At 38.2% G+C, this 23,022-nt stretch overlaps 1 protein-coding gene across 5 annotated transcripts in view; it reads right to left on the minus strand.

The window, feature by feature from the left end:
• Positions 1 to 23,022, minus strand: part of LOC100642967 (fasciclin-2) — a 170,804-nt gene that overhangs the window by 21,293 nt on the left and 126,489 nt on the right. Inside the window, exons 1-7 of one of the 5 annotated variants that reach the window (XM_048409273.1) lie at positions 15,497 to 15,653; positions 11,433 to 11,598; positions 9,827 to 9,850; positions 4,781 to 4,947; positions 3,877 to 4,142; positions 2,123 to 3,182; positions 1,090 to 1,542 (exon numbers count right to left, since the gene is read on the minus strand). In XM_048409273.1, the coding sequence (XP_048265230.1) occupies positions 1,090 to 1,542; positions 2,123 to 3,182; positions 3,877 to 4,142; positions 4,781 to 4,947; positions 9,827 to 9,850; positions 11,433 to 11,598; positions 15,497 to 15,587 (2,227 nt within the window). In that variant the 5' untranslated portion in view covers positions 15,588 to 15,653. Of the gene's footprint in view, positions 1 to 1,089; positions 1,543 to 2,122; positions 3,183 to 3,876; positions 4,143 to 4,780; positions 4,948 to 9,826; positions 9,851 to 11,432; positions 11,599 to 15,496; positions 15,654 to 23,022 lie in introns of those variants that run through there. The other 4 variants (XM_048409276.1, XM_048409277.1, XM_048409275.1 and 1 more) reach the window with 4 other exon arrangements.

The following is a 23,022-nucleotide window of genomic DNA, read 5'->3' on the forward strand; positions in this document are numbered from 1 at the left end:
ATATCTAATATGCCTAAGGTGCCCATATATCGAATGGCTACCGGATAGTTCATCTAAAGTCGCTTTTCTACAAGGGTCAAGGGGACTGAGGACACTTCGTTCATGTTCAACCAATTAAAAAGGATAAGTTTACGTGTAAACAATATTTCTCTAATTACAAATATTATTATAAAAAAAAAAAACGAAAAAAGGAACGCAATGACGATGTATCGAAATACCTCAATGACCCTTTTCCCTCCTCCTTGAGTGAATAAAATAAAAACAGAGGCGAAGTGATTTGTAAACGGTCTCTTTCGTCGGGTTGAAAGTAAAAAAATGAAAAAAAAAGGACGACATATCAATCGGTGCAATAGCCTCGTGCACATATATATATAATGTAATAATTTTAAAGAGAAATTACGACTTGATGTATATAAAAAGGGCGCTAATGAAATACCGATGTAAATATATATATCTGAAGATGAAGAAAATGGCGAATGAAACGAACACGTTTCGAGGATACAGTGACTCGCGAAAGTATTCCAATACTTGCCATAAATAATAAAACGTACAAAAATATAAAAATAATCTGAATATTGCAAACATATGTGGTATATACCGTAGAACATTTGTAGAGTACAAAAGTAATGGACTATTTGACTTGTCGTTTCTGCAAAACGTGATACATCTATTCTTCCATCAAGCATCTTCTAGCTTCTACATAAATTTTCACATTTTTTTCCAGACTGTTTCGGTATAATTACAAAGAAATAATGATGATTTTTTAGAATTTTTAGAATTTTTTAGACGATTTTTTAAAATTTACCCTTGAATTTATCATTATTTAAATCATCAACCCTCGACGAATGAACGAATTAAGTTTCTTGAGAATCAAAATATTAATCGCGTTCTTATGTAATAAATCAAACAGTAGACGAAAAGTAACGTTGATCGGTTTAGCCTCTGAAAGGTTAAACATTCATTCACAGAAAGTTCTTGCAAGTATTCGAATAGTTTGGCGAGCTACTGTATGGTTAAAAACGGTGTAAGAAAAAAAGTGTAAAGAGAAGATAGAAAAAAAGAAAGGAGAGTTAAAAGATAGAAACTTACCTCTGGCGGTCTTAAACTTCCCAGAGCCTGGCTTACTGAAACCCATTATGTTGTGCGCCTTCAGTTCCACTTTGTAAAACGTGTCGGAGTATAAGTTCTTGATCCAGTGTTTCAGCCTTCCTTGTGTCTTGATGTCTTCTGTTCGACAGGTATTCTCTAACACCTCCCACTCGCCAGAAACGCGTTTTATTTGACAGTATTTGATCTGGTACATGTCAATCGGCTCGCCGTTATCGGCTGGCGCCAACCAAGTTAGCTCGTATTGATTGTTGAACCTGGACACATCGTACTCTGCGCTAGGCATCATTATCTTTGGTTCGTTCGGGAACGTTCTTCCGGGCGTGATTTCGCGATGGTACGCTCCCCAGTTACCAAGGCCGACCACGTTTCTAGCTGCGAATCGGAACTCGTACGAAGTCTGTGGTTTCAGATCTTCCAGGACGTAGGATGAATCTGCAAACAATGAAAGGGATAACTAGTTTAGAGAGAGTTAGCTAACAGTAAATGCAAGAGCCGTCATCGTGGAAATGTTTTTGGCAGTGTATTTGATGTATGATTAGGAAGATTATTGGGTGATAAGAGGAAATTTAAATAATAAATATAAAAAGGATAATTAGTTTAGATGGATGATCTTTGTATAATGATTTAAGTATATAAAAGTTGCAATTGTGCAAATATCTTTGACTTGATAAATAAATGAGAAAAGGAGTAAATAGTTCACGGATTGATACCGTGACAGTGATCTCTCATAGTGTACATATCTATGAAATTGGAGAATTATTCACTAGATAAATAAAAAGAAGGTATACGTAATTAGTTTGGATGAACTTGTTGCGGTCAAAGTGTGTTTAATAGTACATTTGACAGATGAACGATTACACCATGAATGGCAAGAGAAAAGCTATAATGAATAAAGAAAGGGATGAAGAATTCAAACAAATGGATAAGGATCAATCATGGTTAATAAATAATCATAACTATCCATTAGATGATAGAAAGAAATTTTGCTAGCTCCAAAATGAACTCTACTCACTAGTAGACCACGTTTTGTTTTTCGCCATCATCCAGGTTTGCCCATCTTCCTTATACTGCACGGTAATTGTCTTCGCAGGGAGTTCAGGATTGGCGCTAGGTAGCACGAGATCGAATTTAATCGTAGTGGCGGTAATTTCAGACATCTTTGCCTGCAACACTTCTGCCGGCTTTGTGGCCTCTCTCAATTCGATATTGCGTTCCCGCGTGCCGTGCTTGTTAGACGCGATGCACTTGTAAGTGGTGTAATACCGCTTGTCCAGCGGGACAATCATCAGGGTAGACAGAGGACCGTTGCCCAGCTGCTTGATCATGCTGTCATTGTCGATTTTCTGATCGCCATACATGGTCCAACGAATGGTAGCGTTCGGTATGCTCTCGGCGATGCAACTGATGTTCACAGGTCTCTGCTCCCATGACCAAAAGCTTGTATTCTCCATGGAAGCGAACGATGGCGGAAATTCGACAGTTAAATGACCGTTTCTACGTGCTTCGCCTCCCGCGTTTTCAGCGATACATTCGTAGAGTCCATCGTTTGATCTGAGCGATTTATTGATCGTCAATGTACCGATCGTTTCGCCGTTCGTGTCATCAGCACTGTTCGTCAGCATGATTCTGTCGTCGTCTAGTTGCGTCCCTTTCACGTACGGTTTCTCTTCAGTCAGCTTCCTAAAGGTGACTTGGGGTGGAGGTTTGCCAAAGGCCTTGCAGACGAGATTCGCCTCGTTATCCTGTACCACGGTACTGTTTAAGAACTCCATGATCTTTGGCTTCACGATCACGTTCACCCTGATGTTCGTGTTCGCTTCACCGGCTAAATTTATCGCCGTGCATTGATACTCCCCTGCATCTTCGCGATTCACGTTCGTGATGGTTAATATTCCCGTATCAGAGTCCACCCCAAAGCGATTGGCGTTCGAAAGATTCTGGTGCGTGAGCGATTTCACCCAGGTGAATTTTGGCGGCGGTTTGCCATGAGCTTTGCATCGTATGCTTGCGTCTTCCCCTTCGATCACATCCACCGGGGCGGGGAACTCCTCCACCGTCGGCCGTATGTGGACCTGTTAAATGAAATGCAAACCTGTTCCGTGATAGCTGTGGCGGCATTATGGCTGGGATTGGGAATAATTGGCGCAGCCACTCCGGCCGAACCTTCCAAGGGGGATGGAACTATGTGCAACGCGGTGGGTATACAAACTAGAGGGGAATGGACGGACGAAATTCTGTCTGATATTTGACTTTACCTGGAACGTGTAGTAGCTTTTGTTTGCCGTATTGTTTACTTATTATAATTTGGTGGTACCTTAGCTTGCTCTTTAGAGGTGATCGATGTCGAGCGTGAGTTTTTAATATGACTTTTTCTTTAAATTAGTGCTTGTCACGTGATTCTGTTGTATTTTCGACGTTCATGCATATGATATGTGTAAACGAGGGATTTTTGATTTTTTAGTTAGTTTGTACGGCATTGTCGGAAAGGTATCAAATTAATCTCTACGTCTAATTACAACACAGTAAACCCTTATATAACGCGATGCTGTGTGTAGCGTAATATCGTTAAAAAATTGTTATTTGTTCTCGTATAACTCGATTTGGAAAATACCGGTGTAAACGAAATGCTTTCAAAAGAAATAATATCATAGAAACATTTATAAATAAAACATTCTTATCGCCCTATAGGAGGTCTTATTTAATTTCGAAATATAATTTGCATAAATATCAGTAGTCCAGAAATAAAACTGATAAACGAATACCCACCTCGACGCGAATAGGTCGTTCCCTCAGCTCTCCAGTGGTCAATACGTAAGCACGGCAAGTGTAGATGCCGTCGTCGGATTCTTGAACGTTCTTGATCTTCAGAGCATACGTGTCTATAATGTAGTGGTCGTTCGTCTTAATTAATTCGCCGTTGTACAGCCAGTCGACCGAGGGTGAAGGCCTTGCTCGCACTTTACACTGAATAGCGTAGTCTTCTCCCAGAATAGGATATTGATTGGGCGGTGCATTGTCCCAAGTGATCGCAACTACGGAACAGTAATTACACTTTGATACTTTTGTGTACACTGCTTCTTTATTTATCGAGACTAAAGCTTGGAAATTTCGTTCTACAGAATGTTTTTAAACGTTTACATAGACTTCTGGCGAATATTTTTCGTTTGTCTCTAAACAGATCCCAGGAAATGTTATACAAAGGATTGTTTGCATTTGTGAAATATGTAAATTGTTGTACTACTTTTTGCGAGGGAAACCTGCGAAACAACACGGATAAAGAAAAATAAAGTTTGCAAACGTGATTTTTGTCTGCATTTGATTTTTACATCTGACAACCTCTGGGATTTTTATAGCTGGAACGTTTGTAGAATTCGAGAAATTGAATCGAGAAAAATTTCAATGTTTCCTACACTACGAGTTAAACGAAAATTTAATTAAAGTTAAATGGAAACTCTTAACGTTCCAAATTCAAAGTCTGCGAGCTTAAATATTTGAGATATAAAAATACAACTTTTAATTTGGTTCTGTTGAAACTTCCTTTGAGTGGATTTATTAATGCTTTTTCTCGAAAAAGACATGAAATGTTTCAAACGAGGAAATTAAAATGGCAGGAACTTGAATTTGAAATTTTTCCCCTTAAGATTGAACTTTATTTAAATCTTTTGCTCACCTATGGTATCGATCGTCACAGACTTCTCCAGCTGAATCGAATTCGCGTAAGTGGCCTTGCACGTGTATTTTCCAGCCTGTTGTTCTTGCAGAGAGTTGAAGAACAAAGACAAACTGTTGTCCTGGAGTAATTCCGTGTACATCGGCGGCTGCGAATGACCCGGGGTGCTACACGGGATAATTAAAAATCGCTATTATTACATCAACTTTTCATACGTTACACGACCATTCTAGTGATGATAACATTCTATAACGATAATGGTGATGACGATGAGTGGTATGTTCAGGTGAAATGTTGCAGAATGAATAGAAGAATTGGCTCGGTGTTTCACGAGTAAATTCAGAGATCGATATTATATTAATTACGACACAAGTTTCACACGTGCTTTTTTAAACATTTTTACTTTCTTTCACGAAATAGTTATGTTTTATTATGTAAACATTAATACGATAACACTACTTATTATTAGAAAGAGTCACTTTCTATTTCTTATTATTAAAATAAAATACAATTTTTTATTATTAAAAATTTAATTTTTTTATTATTAAATTATAACAAATTGCGATATGAGACAAAAAAATAGTTCAAACACGTCGAATAATTCTTTTAGAAAAGGTGGATACTTTTGTTTCTGAATTTCACGTTTATTACTTGTTACTTTATCAATCTATATAAACGAACTTATTTTTTAACTAATTTCATTGCTAATTTTACTTATTTTAATTTGCCAATCTTTTAACTAGTTTAGGAATGGAAGCTCTTTCCACCTAATCTTCGCTTTATCGCTACGAAATTATAAAATCAATAAAGCAACATTTTAAATGCAAGATCCGAGCGTTAAGGGGTTAAAACAAAGGAAAGAAACGAAACTCTGAATGTAACACTTTGTACCGCCGAATATCTCTCGAATCAGATCGTCCGAAATATCCGAGACGCATCGTGCAGCTCATAAATCGTTGGCAAAACATCTAATCCGTATTCTAACGCGAAACACCGAGCCGATATCGGTGAAATATCGTTACGAGATGGGGCTGTACACACGGTGAGAGCACAGTATCGCGTCGAATTCGGATCGATGGGGCTGGTTTCGAAGGATCAGCCGGTTCGCAAATCGATCGACCTTAATTCGACGTAAGAGCCAGATCGAACCAAGACCTCTCTCAGAGACGGAAGATTGGTTCTACCTGGATCCTAAACTGGTGAACGCGGACAGCCAGCAATTTCGTCGTCTTTCGCGTTGTGCATGACCTGGGAAACTGGTACAAACGAGACGCATTCACATGGATTCACACAATTTAACAACACTGCATGACAGAGTACTGGCTCGAAGATAAGGTTCTGGTAAGGGAGAGATGTTGAATCGTGTTGTAATGAATAGCTTCGATACGAATTCGAATGGTTAGCTTGCTACAGATACACGCTTTAATGAATCCTTTCGATTAGGAAATGCGAGTTTCAGAGATTGGTGATCTCACAGAGAGAGAGGAACGTACAGATACAAATAACGATGATGTTGATCCTGGTTCGATCGGTTGTTAGGTTCACGTGTGATAGAGGGTTATGGGACTAGCTGGGTCTGGGTTGAAGTTGGTCGTTATTTCGTTTCTTCGTTGTCAGAATCGTTTATGTTAATCGATCCTTCGCGATTCAAGTCTTGAAATTCGATATTTTATTTCAATTGATTAATAGTCAGTCATTTACTTATAGATAGGGTACATTTTATATTTTCAAAAAAATTTTCTCTGTAGGCATATTTTCTGTCAAATTAAGGTTCCACGAAGGAGTACGTCTTGCATGTCGAGTATCGAATATGATTGATATTTCTAAAACGTCGTTTCGAACAATCGGATCACGTAATAAAAATAATGAAAATTGTATTTCGAGATTTTTGGGATAAATCTAAAGGCTTGGTTCTAAATGGTTCTTAATAAAAATAATAATAAGGAAAATAATAAGACTAGTCTATGTAAATTCTAAATTACGATTTATCAGTAGCATAAAGGATAGTTGGTTTACTTTTGAGATAGCCAATTTTATATGAGCTATACTATTTGCAAATTTTCTGTCAGTGGAGTATATATTTCTCCACTAAACAAACATTCGTTAAGCCTTCACCCACGTAACAGTCCAACATCACCTTCGACCGCAAGTAGTAACAGCCTGTAACAACTAGCCACGTATCCCGATTACTCAACTTCAACCTTTTCTCAGCCCCTATTTCTACGAACATCCATGAGATCACCTTAAGCGGAGTTAACCAAAAAGAGAACATTTTACGGACGATTACGGTACACTGAGAAGTGGCACGTGGAATTGGGAAACTGAGAGAGAAGACAAACGAAAGACAGGAAATAGGTGAAAACAGAGAAGAATGTGTTTCGTATGTACAGCGCTGCTTCTAAGTTAGTGGCTTACACACTGTGTTTATTACCGTAAATTAAGAATTTATGAAAAATTTGAAGATATACAAATGCACATATATCATACGAAATATATAAAATAACCAAAGTACATATAGCTTCTCATTACACAAACCTTCGCTCGAGTTCCGTTTCTTTAATCGCATTCGCGAAAAATAAGAATTCGTATCAACATGAACGATCTACAATAAAGTACGATATAAAGCTATCTTGAATATTTCCATAATATTCGTATAATTCTTCCATCATCTTTCTACAATTTCCTGACTAAATCGCTAATTGCGTGAAAAAGGAGCAAGTGTCCAGGAACTTTCGAGCAGCGGTGTATTACGCGACGATGCAGGGGAGATAGCAGCGTTAGCCGAACGATAATGCAATAATACCCTTTCTTCTTGCCTAATCGGTGAACACGGGCAGTAAGTACGATTAATGAAACGGTTCTCGAGCGGGTACACGCGTCCCGCGCTGAATTTATCGGCCATTACTCGCCGCGACGAGCGGACATAATTATGCAAATCGCTCGGGGTCCGCGTAATCGAGCAAACACGCGATCCGACGAATCAGTTACCGAGGTTAACGCTCGTTGGATTGTTTGATCGCGGGGTTCAATATTTGCAAGACGCACGCCGCGATACATTATTTAGCCATGGAAGGATAGATCCTCGACGTTCGTCAGTAAACGCGCAGGATCGCACGGAAGACACGATTACACGCGATCAACGAATGGGTACACAAATGTATAATACACGATGAATGGTTTCGTTGATCCAGTGCTGTGCGAGCTGAGTACCAGGGAAGTGTACTTTTCCAAGCCCCTATGATATTATTACGTACTACTGTTATTACACGTTTCAAATTAATTGGATGCCCAAGGCCACTTTCCCTTTCTATTTCGTGGATAATATTAGATCGTCCGAAAAGTGTCTTTCTTTTACAGACACGTCTTTTACAACGATGCATCTTTATAGAAACACGAAACCAAATCTGTCGAACGCTGTGATCTTTATTTTGATAGATCATACGTAATTCGATAAAATAATATAGAACGAAAAATGTTGTGCATCCATTATTTCCTTATAAAACGAAAGAAACTTTTCGGACGACCTAATATATAGCGAGAACTAGTGGAAGAGGAAAGAACGTAATATGTATATCGTAGTTTATAAAATAATCGGAATTTTGGAATTTTTATTACAGGAATTGTGGCATTGCGAGTTAAATTTTATGATTTTTACAGTAATTATAAGAAACTGAGGTGTATATAAAAAATGAATACTTTTCATTTTTTAGAGTTTAATGTACTACTATCTGTAGTCGTAGGTAAAAGTTGAAAACGATGCAGAATAGAATGATGTTTCATTTTGACGTACGAGAAAATAGCAAGCTGTGACATTATACATATATTGAAAAGTAAGTTTTCATTTTCTGAGAAATGCCACGACTTGACATTTCTCTCTTCCTCCAGTTCACCCTTTCTACATTGTCGAGTAGTGGGAGAATGTGACAAGAAAGGGTGCTATAAAAGTTGACATTTTATTTTTATGCCATAATAACGTACAGTAAAAATAAGTTTAAAAAATACCGATTACTTTACCTAACCCTAATCTAAAATACGCACGATTACGTTATAAATAAATAATACTGTAGTAGAAAAATAACATGTCAACTTTTCTATTATTATCCCTTTCTCCCGGACTATGCCTCGCTATATCCATAAAATAAAAGAGGAAATTGGCCTTGAGTATCGAATTAATTTCAGGTATGCGGTAGAATATCATTTCAAATGGTTCGATAATTTTAATTTATTCGGCGAAATTTCCCTTTTGCTTCCACGAACAGCACCCATCCCGATCGTTCCGAGAAACATCTGGTAGTCTGGTAGAAGCATATAATTGCTCAGGTGGCCGTTGTTATCATCGAATGACATGTGGCGAGCGTCGTCTTATTTAACTCCTAAATAGCATGGCTATGGGTTTTCTTATATCAACGAATGGTATACGGTGCACGTGGCACAGAGGTAGTGGGTTTGGCTTTGTTTAACTATTCAAATACAAGTTAGTTTAGCTACGGAAGGCGGAAACTTTTCTCGAACGGCTTAATGAGCAACGCTTAGCTCGCGGGCTGACCTGCAGCAATTAAGAGCTCCATAGAGGGGCTGTAGTAGACGTAAATCAGTCACGGGGTGAGTGAAGGTATAGGGTTGATGGTTGCATGGTGTGCATGTTGCTCGATGGTATCTATCAGGTATTTGCATGAATCGACTCATGAAAGTATTTGAATACCTATCGTAGGAAACTTTTACGCGCTTATTGTTTGCGTTATATGAAACATTTTACATTAGCACTGTCGTGAGAGATGACTTCGTGATTATAAATATTAATCAAGTTGGAACCCTTTCAGTGTTGGAATACTTTCGTGAGGCTGTGTATTCGTACAAAGAAAATGGATGTTTTCTAACAATAATTTCGGTGAATGGAAATTCTATCTATATATTGGTGTATATATATATATATATGTATGTGTAATATTTATTTAAGGGGAACGATTATCGGAGAACAAAGAGGGACTTGGCAATGACACTACGGGGTTACGTGTAAAAGTTTTGAATGGAATTTTGTATACTCGCCTTTCCATCGGCAAGACGACGAGTCTGTGTGCGAAATAAGTGACAGAAATTCGTTAAATTAGTGCGATGTGTCGATCGTGTCTCTACTCGTGTATTATTCTCACAGAGAAAAAAAATGGGAAAAAAATGTGAGTTACGTTAGTTGAGCGTGTATATTGGGCGAGGTATAATTTTTTTAAATCTATATCTCTATTTATACATGTTTTATATAATTTATTCGTATATGTTTTCTTATTGTAGCAATTCCAATATAATAAAGATTAGACAAATTTTTGTGAAAGATTAGAAAATTTTATCAACAAAGTATTTTCAGCATTGTATTCAATTGTAAAAAAAAAAAAATAAAAATATCATGTTAATATTTTTATAGGATTACAATTTAGAAAGAATACATTTTTTTACTTTTATCAATTTTGTCACAAAATCTCATACAAAAATTCGACAGAAATTTTTTTGAAAACTCGTTATATTTGAATCTGCATAAATTACACCACATCCATTATACTCTTCTTCCAATTATCTGCTAAAGGCTGCTCTGTTATTGTCGAAAAAAGCTAGGAAGCGTGAACTTCCCTTGCTCGTATATTCTCGTCTGACTTGACAAACGTTTGTTTGCGTTGTAACAACGCTTTCTACTGTTCTTTCTATTTTCCAGCTTCACAACATCTCGCTTGAGTTATGATTGCACGTCAAGCGTCGATGTTTACAGAAGGTCTTAATATTCATTACACCTACGAAATTGCACGTAATCCTTTTCAGTTACTTCAAAGAAACGAGATGGCATTTTAAATAAATATTCCTGTCATATTTTCCTTTAAATCGAACGAATAGCTAGAATTGAGTCTACGTTAAAAGGATACTGAGACTATATTAATTCACCAGTATTTATTTATCAACCAGATCAAGGTATCTGATTGAATCCAATTCCCTTTAAATTTACTTAAAAACACTTATAAATCGAATTAAAATTCCTCGGAATTGGTTGCATTTCTCTCCGTAGAATTATTTTTCATCCTCGTCATTACTCCAGCAGCTGATTTTTCATAATTAAACGAACGATAGCTCAAGAAGCAAAATTTAAAAAAGACGTTCTTTCATTTCGTTTCACTCCAATTAAATTCTACGATCTTCACGAGATTAAATTGTATCTGGGAGACAATTTTCCACCGTTATTCTATTCCTGTCTCGTCCATTGAGACGAAGTACAACGGACAAAGCGAATTTAAATCTAGAAATACCAAAAGTCTGCATCGATTCACCAGTTGCAAAGCTCAATCTATCCGCAATACTTAAAACTATCCCCAATTTGAAGCACAATGAAGCTATCTCCAACAGATGTCAAAAGCGCGTAATTTGTTCTCAAAATGTATTCTCGTAATATCAACCCTCTTAAATTCCCCATAAACATTCTACAATCGTTGCAATCATCATTGCACAAATTATCGTTGTTACAACCCTTTACAGACGAGAATATACTGCATTGCATATACAATGGCAAGGAGCCAACGTATGTTAAAAAAAAAAAAAAATTACAAAATTAGTTCTAACGTGACATTTAATTAATTAGGTCCTATGTGGATATATTCGTAACGTTTATTGTACGTACTTGAGTGATTCGATCACGTGATCCTGGGGGTCAATCCATTGCATGTCCTTGATCAGCTTGGTGTCGTCGACTTTCGGTTTGCACGTCAGGATGATGCTGGACCCGATTGGCCTCGTCTGTGTATCGCCGCTTGGCATAATCTCCAAGGAAGGTTCTTTCGCGTAAGCTGCAGGCAAAATCGAGACGTGGCCGCTCGTTAGACTGACACAAAATGGATCGTTAACGCGAGGTTTCATTCAAAGGGATAGACATGGAACTTGTATAATTTTAAGGAGAAAAGGAGCGGGGAATTTCTTGACGCGATCTGAATACGCTGCATTAATCGGCGCCGGGTAATTGCATGTAATTCTATAATAACGACTCGGTTACATCTCATCCCGGGAAATCGGCACCGATTTTTCCAGACACCTTTAAACGCGCTTCGACTAACGCACGCTTATATCCGCTTGATAATTACGTGGTGTTATTTTCGTGGCGATCTGCGTGTTTACGGCGCGTTTTCGATGTCGTGTCGTGCCTTGGTGCGAAACTGGCTAATTCTGATGAGATAACGAGGCTGAGTTCTTTAGGTGTAACGAAATTTAAAGGGATAGGATGCAAGTGGGAGGAATTCCTTGCACGTGAAATTTTATATTGAAGCTTATTTGTATCTATATACGTAGTAGCATGTTTATTTATAGTATAAGCAATATAAATAACTATTTGAATATAGCTTTTTACGTCTCGGTTAACAAATCTTATGTTGCTGTCGAGAGAGGAAAATTGATCAATTATTCGTTTATTATCTATTTCATTTTAAGAAGACCAAGAGCTTATGGCCGATATAAATAAATTGCTCGGTGATAGAATCACGACAAAATTATCCATATGATAAGATAAAATAAAATATAACTATTATATTAAATTCAAATATTATTTACAAAATAAAATATCTGCTGAAGAGAACAATGTTACCTTCTAAGGAAATGTTAAGAATATGATTGCTACGTTGCAACGAAAAATATATTTAATTTAAAATCTATGACGATAACACGTGTTTGCAATCTGTTTAGGAATACAAAACGCTTGTTGAAACATATTGCGGTAACTTCTACCATATCTTGAAGCAAACACAGGGAGCAACAGAGGGCGAGAACGGTTAAAAAGTGGTGCAAATTGACACAGAAAAATGTGCGCAAACAGAGAGAATAACGGCGAACACGGAACAAAGAGCAATCACGGGGGTGGAAAAAAAATTGTCTGTGGTTTACGACTCTTTTCTAGAATACACCGTACACACATTGTACGGTGAAAAAATGTCGTCCATCAAGTCTGTTTTCTGTAATACCATCTGATGTCACACGACGCATTTCCTTTTTGAAATATTATTTTCATTCACAAAAGAAGGGACGTTTAAAAAATCATTTCCATAACATGTATATACCGATTTCCAAAAAGTACCAAACTATGCCATATAAGAATATTAAAAGGAAAAATATATTTTATATTTAAAAATGGACTTTCAATAAATTAAAATAATAAAGTTTATAACGAGATTTTTTGAGGATCTCACAATTTCTTCTGATATTTTAGAATCTTATGATAGTTAAAAGGATTAAATTTGTATGTGCATAACCCAGTTTGCCTACGGAGCATGAAGAAATTATTCGTCTCGATAGTATTTTAAAGTCTGATTTACATTAACGTTTCTTTCAAGCTGATCAAAATCTGAGACTTTACCGAGGCATTCACACTAAACGATCAGAAACAATAAAATGTTCTCTCTCTCTCTCTGTTTCGATCCAAAATTTCGTTTTGGCAGATATATCACAATATTTCTTGCGACTGAAATCATATATATGGTTCGCTGTAATTTCGTACAGATTCGATTAAACGCTCATCCTCCGTATTCCTTCCCCACTATTGACCGCGGTTTTGATCGCTAGCCACGGCTAACAGGTTTCTATTTGACTTAACCGAATCGCCTATTGTGTGCTCTCATTGGATTACATGTAAGCGATTTTGATCGGTAACTATGACTTAACGTGATTTGACCGTGCCGTCATTGCTAGTGTGAATGAAGCTTTAATTTGCTACAAGTATATACGCAATAGCAATAGGATCGTCTGAACAGGGAAAAGCTTGTACTCGTAGATTTAACCAATTGCAAAATTTTTAATTTTTATCGTGAGTAATAATTACTACGAATTAATAATTACCCGCGGATATTTATAGTTAAATATAACTTAAAACTAATTTTGAAGTGTGAACATTTAGAAAATTCATGTAAAAATATCGATATAGGTAAAATATTCCGAGTAAAACTATTATTATAATATTCACTATATAGAACGAACTTCTACTATTTACAAAAATATGAAATTTTCCTAATCTACAGCCCGAGAATTGCAAACTAAGTTCAGTTGAACTTGGTAACAGAACATTTTCATTCTTTCGATTAAAGTTCTCCACTCTGTACTATTATAGTGAAACGAGAGTTCGCTCTGCAGTACGTCTTCTATTAGATTTATTATTTCAAGAGGTAAAAAAAAATACGCGGAAGTAATTCAAGGGAAACAATCGTAGAACAAGTAACATAATACAAAGAGGGAAAGCGGATTACGTGTACCTACAGGGGTTGTAGAAAATTGTCTCTGACTCACGACGTAGTTACACGACATGTAGTCTTGCCACAATGCATTATTGTGAGTCATAACTGTTTTCAAGTCGTATACCTCTAATCACAACGATTCGAGTTATTCGTGGCACAGCACCAACGTCCACGAGTTGCTCGAACGAGACATGGGATCTACGTGGTTAGGTTTAGGTTAGGGTTAGGTTTAGCTTAGGGTTAGGTTTAGCTTAGGGTTAGGTTAATCCGGTATCATCCGCCGCCCTTCTTCCAGAGGGTGCGGGGCGTCTGTGAAGTTTTGCCGCACGTAGAAAAAGGGTTAAGTTAGACTTAGGAACTTAGACATTTCTAGGAATTTAGAAAAAGAAACAAGCTCATGATCGGTTTCCACGAGTCTTGACGCCAATATATCTATTACAATAGATTCCTTTATAGGGGAGATGCACGTCGATCCATTTCCAGGAGTATTGTATTGCCGATAGTCGCAACCAGAAATGTTATCAGGTTTAGGCTCGATGACTGTTTTGAGCGGCGATACTCTTCAGGATTAGCGCGGTTCTAACAATAAGAGACACTTTCTATTGTCCTTGTCCACCGTAGAGGATCGCGTGCATGGAGCTGATTAGTCGAAAATACTCGGCAGCTCACGATGTCCCATGAGGTACGTGAAAAGCGATAAGCGTTTTCTAGAAAGATCTGACCACGGATTTGGCAAACTGGCGAACTGTTTGGTAGGAGGGCTGACGTTGTGTTAAAAAGCTCGACACATGTCCCGGAACTTTCGTGAAATCCAGATCGCTGAAGATCGACGTGGGTATTATTTAACCAGCTAACTATAGAATTTAGTTTTAGAAATCTCTCATGCTGTCCGATCGTCGAGTGTTTAACTAAATACAAGCGACGACGATTATACGTGTCAAACACACTGAAATGAAGTTTCTGTTCGACGTGTATACTCGTCACACTCAGTTAACTGGTTGATATATCTTCATTGAAATTTGCATTCGCTTCCGAGTGGTTTTAAAGGAGACGACGATGACACGATATTTAGGTGAAGTTGTTACATATATGCTTTTGTAAGATCTGCTCAAAGAAAGTATGAAAGAGACACTCAAGTGTTAATTGTACGTGTTTAGTACTTGCAAAAGCTATAAGGAGACCATATTAATTATAACTAAATTGCAATTACACTAATAGCTTTCAAAGTCAGCAAAGTATTGAATCATCTCTTCGTTTCACCAATTGTAAAATTCTAATAAATTTTACTTCGTTGAAATATCTTGCATTAGTAAACGCGTATAACACGAATGAAATGATAGATTTATAAATAAAATAACTACAAAATAAAACCACTGGGGAATAACATTAAATCCGACCAATTGGGTCATCCTTCTCGTTAGTCCATAGCTGCAGACGATCTGAATGAATGCAACGGTTGATCCAACCTTCTTACCCAAACGATTGGAAGCACGTGGTGGTGGTGTGGCCCTGAGGACGTATAAGCACAGCACGGAAATGCAGATCGACGTCTCGGCGGCGCCCATCCTCGCGACGCTTGGCGGATGCCACGAGTGCTTTTACGACGACATACGTGCGTCAACTATGACGCCGGAATGCGGCTGGTTATGCCGGCGTAACACGCAACCATCCTTGGGTGCCCCGCCGGTACGCACAACAGGAAGCCAGAATTAAGCTAATTAATCGTGACGAGCGAAAGTACGGAATTGGTCTAACTAGGAAACGTTCCGGGAGGCATGTGTTCTCTTGTCGCTAGCCGACTAAACCTTTACGCGTGTCTACGGAAGGATCGACAGCAATTTGCCAGAGGAATCTTGCAACTTGCGCTAGAAATCTTCCAAGTTGCTTCGAGGAATAAATCTTAGGTTTTTACTTTCACGTAACACTCGTACGGGACTTTTGGATTAGCCTGTGTTAATTTAATAGGCTTGTAATTAAAATTATGGATAGTGCGAGTCGGTGAATCTTCGAATACGCTTGGAAAAATATGTGTTAGGTTTGTAGCTTCATACGAGATTTATATGATTCTTAATTTAACAGTTTATCGATCGAAATTATAGAAATAGCGAGATGCATCTTGGAATTTGCTTTGAAAAAGCCGTGCCTCGTGTAAGATTTATACGAGACTTTTGCATTGGGTTTAGTTTAACGTGTTGCGATGCTGAATATCAAATCTCTTGCATCACCTGTAAACCAGCAATTGATTTCAATCGTCGATTAAAACTAACCATCTATGGTAAAACAACATTGTCCAACGGCTCTATGAAAAAACAAGCAAATCCATAAACGCGTAATCCATATGAAATTGACAAAGAAGAACAACCGCTGTTCCGAACAATTGATTCTCATAACAATCAACAACGTTGGCATAGCAATTCGCCGAAAAAGCCACGGCCATCCGGCTATTTCGTTGCGTGTGATGCGAATTCGCGGCTGACGTAACCGGCGCGCGTTACGAAAATTGAAACTGTGTCAAATGAAACGGCTTGTTCAAAAAAAAGATGTCGTTCTCGCTTTACAGCACTGTTTGCCCGTGGGACAGCCATTTTGCGGCGAGATATTCGCACATTGAATACCACGGTACGGCAATTAATTCGATGAAAGAGGAACAACAACATCGTTCGCCAGACCAACTGGAAGCGAAAACGTTTCGTGAGACGAGATGAGGACAAGCAAGCCAGTTACACATGTATATAATTTCCGGTCTGTGGTAGGGTCAAGGACGCGGAAATACCGACGTCGGACACCACTGGAACGGCATCTTCAGAGAGAAACTTCTTTAATTAAGGTGGAAGATGCGTCGAATCGAGACTTGGCCCAGACTCTCGTTATCAAAGTATCGAACTTTCACGACGCGTTTTCGTAAAGTGCTTGGGGGTGGATTAAGGGAAGACAAAAATTGGGGGGGGGGCGTTACGTAGCAGAAGAACGCTCCCGAGATACTCTTTACGGTGTAGTAGATTGATGTTGGACGACTGGCTTGATGCAACGTGAAAGATGGCAAGGTTAGAGGAACAAGACGTTTTAGGCGACGTTTTGATAGACTTTTATGGGTTGTGATCGATGTCTGACGCTCTTACTTGTAAATTAGATTACTTTAAATAGCGTTATTTTTATTAGTAGCAGATAGAGATTCTCAGTTTCCGTGTCTATTATAAGCTGTCTTGTTCTATAAGTTAGAGAATTTCAGAAGACGCACGTTTACTCAAAAAGTCTGTCGGGTTTCATAGGTTGCAGTTTAGAAAGTTCGAATACAACTTCTTTCTTCTGTCTTTCTAAAATCTACTGTATACATGTCTCTGTTGCGGAAGAGTAAAAATTGAAGAGAAGAAAAGATCGAATCGGAAGATTCACGTTGAAAAAGTTGTCGTAATAAAATAAAAGAAAGCTCCGATAACACATATGAAACACGGAAAAATATATTTTTTAATATTCTATCTACTATTTCTCATTATTATATGATGCTACACGTTTTCAATGGAACATCAGGTTTTCTTATAGGAAGAGTTCACGCAAGGCAAGTCAGGTAGTTAACGAGTGAACCAAACGGTACGTAATTTGGGAAACGTTCTCGGGCTTAAGAGAAGGATGATTCAAACGGAAAGTCCAATTTTCGGTCTTATGGTCTTCTCGTTTCGCGATAAGAAGTTCAGCGATCGACGAAGAGGGAGAGACAGATTTTGGCTTCGAAACAAGGATTACGAACCCCGTGAGAGGGAAATACTCTGGTTCGAGACAGCTTATTTGTTGAAGTCGTTTAGGGAAACAACGGCACATGGTCGTGATAAGGCTGACGAATTCATCATTTCCGGATCGCTTAGTCAAAAGGAGGAGTAGTGAAACGCGTGACACAAAGGGAGAGAAAATGGAAAGGTTCTCGTCTTCTTACATAGTTGGTACACGCCTTTAGGCATGACTAATAAGATGCTGGAAGAGCAGACGTTCGATTATATAAATGAGATGCTCGTGGTAATGATCGCCTCGGATGCTTGCCTACCTCCGAATGGCCATTATCGTTGCTCCATTATCTCGTGATTTAACGAAATTTCCGGTTGGAACTACGGCGAGGCTTGATGAGCTTTGCTATAAACGATATCAATTATCGTTAAATCTTAATTGTTTGTATAAGGAATCAGGATTTTCTGTACGAGTTCACATATAGCTAATCCGTTATGTAGGTGCAGCAGAAAGCAGAAAATTGTACTTATGTAATTGTATTTACGTGTTTGGAATCACAAGACACGAGGAGGAGATTGCATTTATTTTTGTTAATTGTATTTTCTGATTTGATCAGTTTAAAGTATCCGAAATACATACAGCCGATTCATTATTTAGGTTCAATTATTTTGTTTCTCTAGTGTAAAGATCTAAAATTGCATAAACATTTACAATTTAAATATGATCGTCGATATATTTGAAATACTTCAGACAGCGACAACGACATAAATTTAATTGAAAGAGCAAATAAAATAGAGCATGTATGCGTAATAGAATAAAATATGTGAACAATTCATACACTGAATTTAAAAGTTGCTACCTTATATAGAACAGAAAATGTGGCTTACCATATTTATATGCAAAAATGATCGATACTGTTCGATTGTTTTTCTCTCTTAAAGACACTTAAATATCCAGGCCATAAATAGAATAACGAAAACAATCACAGATCCACCACTTCCATAATCATTTTTAATTCTTCCACTTTGTTTTCTGTCGATGTATCACACACCATTAATATTTCGCCGTAGCAGCAATATTTCGTTGGTCACAATGGACGTCGTCGGCCCCAAAAACTGCGCTATAATTTATGACTCTGCGAAACACGTCGACCATTACGTCATATAACAGGGCAACGGAAGATAGCTGGGGAAACCGCCCACTCATCGTAGCGCCCTCGATCATTATGATGTTATACGAAACTCATTCGACGACCATTCAACGACTATCGTACACAAAGCTATCCAAAATATCCACTTCTATGCGTCCTATGATCGTTTTACAAATTCGTCTGATTCATCCCAATATCATTTGTAAACCTATCCCGTGTGTATTTACAATAAGACGGCGCTCTGACCCTCGAAACCCCTGAATTCGTCGTCTCTGACGAAGCACGACGTCCATCCGCCTTGGTCCGTGCAATTCCCTTCGAAGTTTTCGCGAAGAAATCCGGTAATTGGCCCGGGGCTTCATCAGAATCGTCTTCGAGGGTAAGAGAACGACCCTGAGAATCAGTCAGGGGTCGGAAAAGAAGGTACACGAAAATGGACCAGGAAGCAGCGTGACAGAGGGATATGGTTGGCGATGAGAAAGGAAGAGAGAGAAATATAAGGTAAGAAGGTTTGCGAAAGAGGGAGATTAAAAGAAGAGGAAAGTGGAGTAGGGAGGGGAGGATGTTTAAGGGTCAGGAAGAAAGGAAGAGAAGATGAAGTAAGCTTAGAAGAGAACGGAAAGTAGATCAAGGTCTGTGTCAGAGAAAGGTAGACATTCTTCTTCGAATGAAAATTGATATCCAGAGGAAGGTGACTCGAAGCGGAAGATGCGTATGAAAAATAAAAGAGAAACAAGGAAGGTGAAACAGAGAAAGGTGATGGGACAAACTCAGGGAATAGAAAAAAGGAAGAGAACAAAAATGAACCAAGAAGGTTTATGCCGCAGAGAGTGAAGCCAAAAAAGGTTATGTCAAAAGAACATAGAGAATAAATTGAAAGAAGGGGAACAACCGAGGGATAAGGAAGATCAGAAAAGGGGAAAAAATGAAACCTAACCCAAATCAAGAAGCAATACGCTAGAAAAAGATAAAGGAACAAGGTCAAATAGAGAGAACCATAAGAAGATAGAAACAGAGAGACGACACCACCCTCCTAAGACATCTTATTTACGTTAGTTAGGGTTTGTTGGCATAGTCACCCGAGGGGCCATTCAATGAACCCACCACCCTCTCTATTCCCAAATGCATCCACGTACATGTACGTATATTCCAAGATTTCCTCTCCATGTAGTTCTAGCTGCCTGTTACCTTCACCCACGCGTCAAACACCCTCTGTGCGTCTCCTACCAACCTATCAACCGAATGGACGTGTAGCCCAGCAAACTACTACCTTAGAACCCAGCTAACCCAGCTTCGTTACTTACGCCGGCACCCTGTACGCGCGACGCAGCGGGAGTTAGAGCCGAGTAAACTCGGCGACATGTCACACGAGCTGGAAGAATTCGATCTGCCGAGGGTCTGGAAACAGAGGGTGGCCGAATTGGAAGAGGAGAGAGGATTTGATCAAATTCTGATATCGAATTGGCCGGGTAAGGGTGAAAAACGAGAGAGAGAGAGGGACAGAGGGAGAGAATCCTCGCGAGGGTTTACGAAATTTTCGGAGCAAGCTACTTCGCGCAAACTTGTCAGACCAAGTTGCCAAGATTCTGCCCGGAAGTTGCGTTTACTACCGGCGATTGTTAGTTTTGATCCGGATGGAGCATGGAAATGGACCGTGTATTGTGTGTAAAGTTCTGATGGAGGAAAAGGGAGATGGGGAGAAACGCGCGATGGAAACTCGAGATTTGAGAAACGCGAGAACCTTGAAATCCAAAATTGTACTCGTCGCGCGATTTGAAATTCGTCTCCCTACTGGCGCGTTGCAACGAGTCCGAGTTTCGAACTTCACAAAGTTTATTTGTCAGTCGAATATCGCTGCCCGTTTATCGATATTGGACACCCTTGTACACTTTTATATCGGCAAACCGCTATGTCTCTCGATGCTTCTTTGAATTTTTATTTGGTTTTCAATTTATTTTGTTTATTCTTCGGCAACTATTTTTATTTAAAAAGGAAGAGTGGTTTGGAAAATGTTGAGTTAACCACTTAACACGTACATACCATGAGAACCCAAATGTACATTTTCAAGGCACGAAATTTATTCAAGGTCTTTTATACATATGTTACGTAAATTGAAAATTCATTAAAAATTGATTACATTGATAAAAATGTACACAAGAGAATACAAATTACGATAATAGTAAAAGACATAGGTAGGTAAGTCTGTAAGTAACTCGAACCTCATTTTTGTAAGGTATATTCGCTTAAAATTTCCTTGTACGTCGCTATACAGATTAGATTATTTGAAAAATTCATAGGAAAAATCAGAAAAGATTTAACCAGGACGAGTGTTTTCTTAAAAAAATTGTCCATCTATTTCGATAATATTTTGCGTAGCTTTTATAGGTTTGTATTTCTTTTTTCTTAATATATAATACATTATTCGTGAATTCTCTCGATAAGTGCCATAAAATATTAAATGAAATTGCTTGACAATATATTTAAATATCGAATACAGCTCGGAAGCAAAAGATTGAAAAAGGAATTGAAAATGCTGTAGTTTAAATAAAAGGTAATACGTACATGAAAATTACATGAGAACGGGATAATCTCGTTTATAATGATCGTGACAATCCTTTAATGTTAACGTCGTGTTTTGCATTTTCGCCCTTAATGTTAAAATGAAAATGCGTGCCGATCGTGAATTTCGTTTCGATTTAATTCATTTTGACCGACGCTGAACGAGAGAGAAACAAATTGGTACCGGAATCGGTGAAATAAAATACGGTTCAGTTATTTCCTTTTTGCATATCGGAACGTGCAATGCTACCGACTACCGGAATTAATTGAACAGTCAGGCGCGCTACATGGAATTTTTTACCAAAGGAAATCGCGTTGTTCACCAGCTATATTGTTACGTTGTAACGAATACACAGGAAATATCGAAATGCCTCCAGTTTAACTTTTAACGAAATTAATATTTCAGATATCGACAACCTGTCTTCCCGTAATCGACTAATTTCCTTCCCTTAATACACCCTAATAAGCCGATCAATTAATTGCAATGTGAGCTGACAACCTTTCACTGAAAGAGTTTCACCATCGTTCATCTCGTACAGCAGCATAATTTTCACCAATTCTTTAATTAGAATTAGTCGAACGATTTTACGAGATTCATAGTTTTCAAATACCTATAGAATCGTAGATTTCCTGCATATTGGAAATACACGTGTTTTACAGGCAACGGTTAATCTCTAAAAGAAGTCGAAATCTTTATCGTTCCGAAGTGAAACGCGTAAAACACGAATTAAGACATTATTTCTTTTTAAATCGTCTATGAGTTACTACGTATAACGATGCACAACTCAATTTATAATTGTAGTGAATTATGTATTAAATAACTGCATAAACATAGACAACTCATACTTATGTTACCCAAAATTATCAATTTAGTACGACAACCATGAAAAGTCTATAAACAAAAGTAAAACAACCCTTAACCACACACAAATAAACAAACTGCAAATGAAATCCATTCCATACCCTCGAACGACACATCTCACACGTCATTTCCCACGAATTGTACCTCAAAAGAACTTTCCATCTTCTCCATCTGCTGACACACACGATTTGGAGTATCTTGGAATCGCGCACTCGAGCGCATCCCCATAATCGAGTTCCCTACTGTATTTAAATCGATCGTCTTCGTCTGAGAACAAAGGATTTCTTAAAAGAGAATGGCGGAAGGAGGGGGGGGGGGGGTGATGTTACGTCGGTTTCGCGAGGTCAAAGGAATCGTAGACGGAAGATTGGATTCGAAACCGATACCTCGAAGAGACACGGAAGAGGGTTGGAGATCTGGACGCTTGCACCCCCTTCAATCTTCCAGTTCCGAAAGTTTCTCGATTAACCCTCGCGAAGTCGATGGCTGGGTCATTTTTGATCCAGTCGACTTACATATACTCGTATATTAGTGTAGGATTTTTATTACAATTAGTTTATTTACAATAAATGGACTAAACAGATGTTGATTGAATAGGAAACTAATCACAATAACGTATTATAATTAAGACGACTGGATAGTTAATTAGTAAGTTTCGTCATCACGGGACACTCTCTGATTTCTCAATTTACAATGACTGTTAATTCATTTT

Source organism: Bombus terrestris, chromosome 10 (assembly GCF_910591885.1).
Source record: "Bombus terrestris chromosome 10, iyBomTerr1.2, whole genome shotgun sequence".
Classification (NCBI taxonomy): domain Eukaryota; kingdom Metazoa; phylum Arthropoda; class Insecta; order Hymenoptera; family Apidae; genus Bombus; species Bombus terrestris.